This window comes from Nicotiana tabacum, chromosome 13, assembly GCF_000715075.1.
Source record: "Nicotiana tabacum cultivar K326 chromosome 13, ASM71507v2, whole genome shotgun sequence".
NCBI classification, from domain to species: Eukaryota; Viridiplantae; Streptophyta; class Magnoliopsida; order Solanales; family Solanaceae; genus Nicotiana; species Nicotiana tabacum.
This window is the reverse complement of record NC_134092.1, coordinates 117,587,624-117,596,323: the sequence shown is the minus strand read 5'-3', so window position 1 is coordinate 117,596,323 and position 8,700 is coordinate 117,587,624. Positions and strand designations below refer to the sequence as shown.

Genomic DNA, 8,700 nt, shown 5'->3' with positions numbered 1-8,700 from the left:
CCTCTCTCTCTTTTTTGTTGTATTTTTACGAAAGAGAAGGATTGTATCTTTTTAATTTCTTTTTAATTTTGTAACCTATTTTTTATTTCAAATTATTTACCAATGGTTGGCATCCTTTAAATTTTGAGCCAAAGCCTTGTATATAAAATTAATCATTTGTGACACTCTTTCTCTTTTCTTTTCTTTCACAAAATTAATCATTTGTGACACTTCATACTTTGCTATTATTTGAATAGGTTGTGTATATTTTAATTTGATCTCATTTTTATCCCACAGATCAGTGGGTTACGAATACTTTGAGATACCCCTTCTAACGTTTTGCTTCGTAACACTAACTTCTTTGTGATTTACTCTATTATCATTACCTTCTTTATTATAATTTTTTTAGTCAATTTATTCTTTTTGGATTGTAGTTGAGGATATTCTGAGTAATAGCATATTCTTTGCTTTTCAGAAAAATCATTGACTCATATTAGCATATGGTTGAGACTATAAGAACTGGATCGATCTCCGATGAGTTGATATTGATTTTTTCCACCACTAAAAGTAATGAGTCTTTTTTTCTATATTAGTATGACAATCTTGAGATGTGAGTACCTTTTGTTATTTCAAAAGCATGCTTGGTAAGTTTTATTGCGATTTGGAATGACTGTGGAGGCTAAAACAAATTTTTTTGGCGGTGGAATGTGAAATGTGCTTTACTTATCGATTTTGACTTTCTGGAACTCTTCATATTTTTACGAGTTATGAAAATTGAAAATGTATCAGCCTTAAGCATTTTGAGAAACTCTTTTTGTCTGTGCATAGAGAAATTTTAAAGGTTTTGAGGTTGCTATTACATCTGGATTTGAATTCTAAGAAAATAATACATATGAGAAAATAATCTGGCTCAACTAGCAAAATAACTTCTTATACCTTTTTTTCTATTACTTTTTAGATTTTGATGGTCTTTTTAAAAAAAAAATTAAATTTTTAATTCAAAGTGAAAAGACAAATAAAAGAGTAATTCAAGTTAGTAAGAGACTGGTCGATGTTACATGAAGAAGATGGAGGAAATTGCAACTAAAACATATGCATTACCAGCAAGTGAAAACTTCTTTTCATATACAAGAATAGTTTCCAGAATTTTGCTTTAGGCCTTTTGCTGTTAGGCCGTCGTGGCTTTATACTTTCATTCTTACATTTTTGTTTAACGTGATGTTATTTTTTTTGTTAATTTGGTTTTATTGTTTTTATTTTTTAAAAATTTTATTGTTGAAAAATACCTCCGGCTTGAAGTAAAAAATTGGTACGTTTAGATTACTTAATTTTTGCAAAGATCTATTTTTGGTTAGTTTTTTTGCAAATATCAAGAATATTTCATTATTTTTGAAATTTTATAGATGTCTTTTAAGGTCGCGCGAAGCGCCGATTATTTCACTAGTCTATATAAATTGCTTAAATTTCAGAAAAGACGTTATTAAAAAATATGTCCACATAACTAAAATAAAGAGTTTAAATGGTACCCGCAATAACTATCCTTATTTAAATATGAGGTGTTACACCATATTTTTTGTAAATAGTTTTTAAATTATTAACTATTAAATTGACATGGAACATTAATCAACTTCATAAAGATTCAAACAAATTGTGATATAAGTTAAAGAACCTAAATCGGAAAGTGTCTTGGTTTTAAAGTAGTTGAGGGAAAAGGAGAGCACTGAATAAATTGGCTTTAACTCTGAAATTAACAGCAGTCAAACACAAATACAAACACAAACACAAACACATGAGACGACTCCACAAATGGACGTTGTAGCTCCACGTAAAACACTAACAAATACGACTTTCAAAGTTCCATTCCCTCCCTCCCAACATTTATCTTCTCTCTTTTGCTTTTCTCCATTCTTCTGCATAATACTCTCTTTCTCGAGCTACACCTTACACCTATTACTTTTCTTTTGTCAACAACAACATTAATATATTCCAACTCCCAAAGGTATGTTGTATAGTAATTCTTTTGTTATGGCTATTAATTAACATTTGGGTTTATCATTTTGTGTTGGGAATAATTTTGGTAATTTCTTAGATATGAAAGATCAACAGACAGAAGGGTACTGCAAGGAAGCGGCGGCCGGTGATTATAATTCCTCAAAGCGTGACTCTGATTATATACTTCCCCATCTTCTCAACTTGTAAGTTTTATTTTATATTTCTCCCTTTTACTTGTTCTATTCTATTTGTTTTTTTTTTTTTTTGGGTATCAATGAGATATATTTTTAGGTGGTAGGGAATTTATTGTGCCATATGGTCTTGTCGTAAGACCAATACTATGAATTTGTTCTCATTCCACATCAGTTTTTATTCTTATATTCTGGGACCTAGCTAAAGCCAATCTATTTGGTGTTTCTTGTATAGGATTTTCATAAATGTTGGGATTAACTTTTAATCATGTTAGCACGTTTACTTTAGGTTCAATTGATGTTTGGTAGAAGACTTTTAGTGATCTTGTCAAAGATTTATATATCAGTAGAATGTTAACAACTTGTAGCATTGAAAAACCACAATTTTAGAATATTGGGCTGAGACAGGCTTAAATAGACTGACATAAATAAGAATTCATATAGCGGACCCTCACTTGTTTGGAATTGAAGCATATATTGTCGTAGTATTAACTGCTCAATTTTTCCTTTTTCACTTATTTTACTTCTGTTTTTTTTTTTGGGGTGGGGTGGGGTGGGGTGGGGGGTTGTGTGTGTGTGTGTTAATGTTTGATGGTTAAAATTGAGGCATAACTTTTAGCATATGGGCAGAAATATAGTAAGGTTTTAGGTGCAGAAAAGCCTTATCTAAGCAGGTTTTGGGCACCATATTACCACTAATTATGCACAATATTGATGTCTTCCATAATTCTGTTTATATAATGGATGCATACTTTGGATGGTTTCTTCATAAGCAACTTGTGATGACATGTCATTAATTTGTGAACTGAGAATTGCAAATTCTGAATCCAAATCTATTTCTGCCTTCATAAGGGGATATTTTTCTTGGTAGATTTGTGTTTCCTTTTGTTGTGATATACCTTTCTTAGTGAACTTCTCATGTCAGAAATAGGAGTATAAGAGATGCTTGTTAGATCCTTTCCTCAAAGGCGGATCCGGAATTTTAAGTTTATGGATTCTACAATGATAACTGGACCAATGAATTGGGTTCCAAGCTAAATATTCTTGTACATTTAATGATTGTTTTGTACAAATACAGGGTAGGGTCTAGGCAAAAGTTACTGGGTTCACGTGAACCTGTAACCTTTGCACTAGATCCACCCCTGGCTTTCCTTATAGGAGCACCAGTTTTGTCTCGCACACCAGTTAATATATCATGCATATCATCTTTCTTTGAATAGAATTATTGATTCTGTTATCCTCTACAATTGTCAGTTTATCAACATTCCATTTGGTAATGAATCATTTTAATCACTATATTCACTTTCTGCAAATTATTTTTCAGATATGCGTCACGTGCCACAAGGCAAGATTTTGAGATATATGCTCCAAATGCAACGTTTGAAGATCCCCTTATGCGTGCACACGGGTATACTTGACTATCTTAGTAACCTTGTTTAGTACAAACTACAGCCATTTAGACTTGTGACTTTAATTCATGGGGGATAAGAGCAAGATTTAAACATTGTCAACGTAGTTAAATTAGCAGAATTTCTCTGTTTATAATCATTTTACTTGGTAAAGGAAATAATGGGAGATTGTGTATTCTCCTCAAAGTTGCAGCTTGACAAGCAATCTTGGTCAAAGTTCAATATTCACACCTAGTGATTGGTAAATTTGTAAGTCAAGCATTTATGTTTTTCAGAATCAGAAGTAATTTGAGTCCTGCCCTTTTATGTAGATGTACAAGTTTACAAGGAAAATCAATATCTAAGTAGATTTATCTTTTGAATAAGTGGGATTTAGTACCTGAATAAGATTTATATCCCACTTTTTTCATGCTTAATGATGATATGTAGCCTTAAAGAAGTGGAGCCTGAATTAGTCTTCATCACATTCCTCTTATATTTGAAATTAGGAGAATAAAAAAAAAACAATTTCAGTTATAAACAGTTGTTGGAGTGAGGTTAATTCTAAGTGAAAATTCAGAGTAGTGCTTGCTTTCTGTTGTCTGCCTTTCATGCATCTAGTAACTAGCTTGTTCCTTATTTCCATCTCTAAGTCACTTTTAATCTCTCTTTTTTTCGTAAGTCTGATTATGAATTTTATTGTTGATTGCAGGATAAAACAGATAAAGTCGTCGTTTTATTCGCTTAACAAGGTCTAACTAATTTCACTTTCTCTCTATCCTATTTCATACTAACCTCCTATTTATGCTAGATTGATACACTTCTTGGTGGAAAGAAAAAGAATAAGAATTAGGCGAGAACTATCTTAGTAAATTAATTGCGCGATGCAGTTTTAACAATCAGTTTTGCTTCTAAAAGATGGCAATCATAATTTTGTTCTTGAAACTCATTTCTCAAAAAATATAAAAAAATACATTATAATTATTTTGAGGATTCCTCGCATGTGCTTACTAGCTGGTATTCAAGAAACATGAAAATTGTTTACTCCTGTCTGTGTTTCCATTAATGTGCATTATCCACATTGCTACAGCATAGTGATAAGTTTACTGTCAAGTGCTAAAAATGTTTGTGGAAAACCTTGCAGCACTACTAATTAAGTTTGTTGGATTCGTCCTACGATAACCTACTGTCTTGTCCTCCATTTTTTGGTCAATTCCATGTTTTCCCCGAATTTCATCAGTTCCGGTTCCTGAGCCTGCTCATCTATCTTCTATCCAAGCAAAGCCGAACATATTCATTGAGTGACTGTAACTACTATAATTTACCGTCAATAGTTCTTAGTGAACCCTTTCTTTTTTGAATTAAAATAATTGATCATCGTATTATGAATTCTTCATGAAGGGCTTGCAATTCTTGTATATGAATAATTCGAACTGTCGTTTTTGTACATTTCAGGTCTTCAGTGAATCAAGAATCGTGGAATACAGCATTACAGAGAAAGAAATATCTCCAGGAAATCATGAGGTTCGTGTCCTATTGTGTCCACCTTTTGTCTTTGTTTATTCCTCTGCTTTAGGACTCTTGACATTATGGTTAATGGCTTCAGATTTTAATTGACACAAAACAATATTACAAATTCTTGGGGAAAGACATTCATATGATATCGCTGATCAAGTTGTACACCGAAGGAGGAAAGGTTATTCGTCATGAAGATTGGTATGTATATATTTCACATCCCTTGTACTTGAACTTCATTAGACTTATCTGAATTTACAGTTCAATAAGGATGTTGAACATATTCTTTTGTTTCCTTGCCGCGAGGGCGTAACATTATTTTGTCAGTATTTACGGATGTGAATGACAATTTGTAAAACTATGTTGTACTTATTAATAAGTGATCTTTAAGCATGATCAAGTTCCCTGCAATTCCACTTGCTTGATAAACTGAATCCTAAAATAAGATGCATTGCTCATACTTGATCAACAGAGTTGCATGCATTCATTTTAGTTGGACTAGATATGCAGGCTTGGCTAATCTCTCTTTTAGTTATAGCTCGGCTTGCTAGTCATATGACATAATTTTACCAAAACGAGTGAGGCTTGCTAAGTTGTGGCTCCCCCATTGCTACAACGTGACTTGAACCCTCGACCACATGATTAAAGTTAGAGCGTCTAACCAACTGAGCAACCCTCACTTGTCTTGCCAAACATATTCTATATAATGTTTACTTGTAGTATAATTTTTTCCTATTGTTGAATATTCGCGTACAATGTTTGCAGTTGGGATAAGAAACCTTTACGGAATAAGGACACAGTCAAGGTACCACTCGTTGGGCGTATGTTGGAGACATCTCGCAGAGCTTCAATGCTTTTAACTCATGCTCTAATGGGGTTTGGAAAAGACCCCTCCATGTAAATTGCTGCGAACTCTAGCTGCAGCTTTATAATTATGTAACATTAGATATATGTTATCTTGAGAATATGTAAGATAATTATTCATGTTGATCCGTTTGGGCTCTGTTGCTATTTAGGTTGAACCACAATTGTTTTGTATTATATTGAAAACCTCTTGTGATGTGATTCTGATGTAGATATTCTCCTTTTTGTGATTTGCATAATTTATTCCTTTCTCTTTTTCCCTTTTAAGATCATGAGTTGATCTTAATTTCATGTGTTAAATTTGTCGGTTATGTTTTTTCCATAATCTTATTTTCCTAACTCCAGTTTGAAAAGGAGCCCAACCATGGCAAGATAAGATATGCAGGCGAAAAATAATGCTACGGTTTAGGGGCCATCAATATATTTAAATTTTCAAAATCTTACTAGTCATTTCTTACAGAAAAGCAGTAATATTAAAGATCTAATTAGACAAAATTAGTTTGTGACATTGTTATTTATTCTTTGCTAATTCGTATATTTATATGACTATTACAGTCAGACCTCTCTATAACGACGTCCTTATATAATAGCACTTCACTATAAAAGTCAAGTTTTTTCGGAACCAAATTTCTTGTTCTATTATAATATATGTTTTCGATAATATCAATTCGTTATAACATCCAAAATATCCGGAACAAACAAGTCTGTTATAAAGAGGTTTGATTGTATTTAGAAATGACACTTATGTGGGACGAACACTTGGGTGGTTAATTGTACATATAAAGGTAAAAAATATTTAAATTCAAAATCTCAAAAGATATGAATATTTCACGAATTAAATGTTAAAGAAATCTAATACATTATTAAAAAAATTCATAACTAAACATATAAACATTTAAACTCTAAGGCACACAATTAAATCTTTCAAGATTGATGGAAGAACTCCATAATTGTAGCTTGTTTCGTAGATTCCAGTCTCTTACTAGTGGTATAACGCTTGAATCGGCGAAGATTTGCATCCAAACTTTCAGCAAAAGAGTATCACATGTAAATAAAAAATTATGATGTGCATATCTTAAAAAAATATGAATATATTACGTTTACATATTATTGGCATTTGTCCAATATAAAATATATCATGCGTAGATCTTCAAATAAAAAAGAATGATATGCATATCTTCAAAAAGTATAAATAAATCTTTTAAGTATCTTTTGGCATTTTTCTAATGAAAAATATATCATTTGAAGATCTTCAAAAAAATGTAATAATAATGTGCATATTTACATGGAACGTACTGTTATCTTTAAGATATATATTTCTATTATAAGTTTTATATTAAAGTTATAAAATATTTGATTAAAATATTTAGAATTATTATTAATAATAATCTTAGAAAATCTACATGGTTGTTATAGAGGGGTAATTTTACAAAGAGCGTACTATCATAGAGATGGTTGTTGCTATTATAGGTAGAAAGTTGTTATAGAGAGGTAAAATATAATAAAAAAATTGATTCTGAGAAAAATTAGACTTTTATAGTGAATGACAGTTATATAGGGATGATGTTATAGAGATTAATGAGTATTGTATTAGTATATATTTGGGGCTATCTGATTGGTCAATGGACACGTGTACTTTCTTTTCCGCTACCAAAATTACTGATTCTGGCAGCAATCAATTTCTTGTTGCAATTTGTATTGGTTGCTCGAGTCCGGAACCGAAGTGTGGTTCTTTTGGACTCAAAAGATAAAAATAGGTATAAAAAAAAACTGACAATCATTTTATATATAGCGCGGTTATTCACCGTGCTATACCTTAACGGCATGTTTGTCCGTTAAGGTATAGTGTAGTGAATAATCGCGCTATATTTAAACTCAAAAAGGGCGGGATGTATAGCGCATGTATAAGATGCGCTATAATATAGCTCCTCCTATACATGCGCTATACCTATATAAAAAAAGTGCCATCTCCTTCCCACACCAGAACGCGAACTCCATTGGAGCCCACCCGTCCCACAAAAAATATATCTTCTCCGTATTGTAGCAAGCTAACACTGGATCCAAGGCGTTGTCGTATAGTGGATCCCGTCGATTGCTCGGTTCGACCCCTAAATCATCAAATTTTTATATTTCAAAAAACTTTAAATCGAGGTATTCCGACTTACTTTTTGGTAAAACTCATGTATATAAAATGCTTATTAGTTGTTATTTACTATGGGCTATATTTTTTTGTTATCGTTTTGTGATTTAATTAATTTGTTATTTTTTATCCGGATTAGATTATTTATGTACTAAGAAATTAGTACAAAAGATATATTGTTATTTTATGAATATTATTGTTATATGTGATTTTATTGTTGTACGTATATTAATATGTGACTTTATTATTGTTTAGTGACTTTTAATGTTATATTGTACCCTTAATTATTATGTAGTGCCCTTTAGTGTAGTAAAACTGGTAATAAATTTTACCTTATGGTAGTTGACTTTGTTCATGGCCATTTAGAGTAGTGTTATTTTAGTGCCTTTTAAGATTTCGTTATGTAGAATAAAAACTAGGTGCTCTCCTTAACAAACTCGGATAAAGTATTCAATTATGGATTTAATGTATTAGTAGATAATTATCAAATATTAGATAAAAATCATAAAATAATCATTTGCCGGTAAATTTGAGCAAAATATGAAAGTTAACAAACAAATCGTTACGAATGAAATAAATTCAATAGTATTTACTATTAAGTTTGTAATATTTTTTATATGATTAATTATTG

General features: G+C 31.4%; 1 protein-coding gene across 1 annotated transcript; it reads left to right on the top strand.

Moving 5' to 3' along the window:
- Positions 1 to 1,839: 1,839 nt before the first annotated feature.
- LOC107801778 (uncharacterized) lies at positions 1,840 to 6,165 on the top strand. Its single transcript, XM_016625176.2, has 7 exons — positions 1,840 to 1,978; positions 2,069 to 2,174; positions 3,487 to 3,570; positions 4,263 to 4,302; positions 5,006 to 5,074; positions 5,157 to 5,266; positions 5,831 to 6,165. The coding sequence occupies exons 2-7, from the start codon at positions 2,071 to 2,073 to the stop codon at positions 5,964 to 5,966; spliced, it is 543 nt and encodes a 180-aa protein (XP_016480662.1). The 5' UTR covers positions 1,840 to 1,978; positions 2,069 to 2,070; the 3' UTR covers positions 5,967 to 6,165.
- The last annotated feature ends 2,535 nt before the right edge of the window (positions 6,166 to 8,700 follow it).

What these genes read in the sequence shown, in the direction of transcription:
- LOC107801778 (XM_016625176.2), top strand. Translation starts at nt 2,071, where the DNA reads ATGAAAGATCAACAGACAGAAGGGTACTGCAAGGAAGCGGCGGCCGGT. An exon ending in CTTCCCCATCTTCTCAACTT is followed by an intron (nt 2,175 to 3,486) that starts GTAAGTTTTATT and finishes ATTATTTTTCAG; the next exon opens with ATATGCGTCACGTGCCACAA. An exon ending in CCCCTTATGCGTGCACACGG is followed by an intron (nt 3,571 to 4,262) that starts GTATACTTGACT and finishes TGTTGATTGCAG; the next exon opens with GATAAAACAGATAAAGTCGT.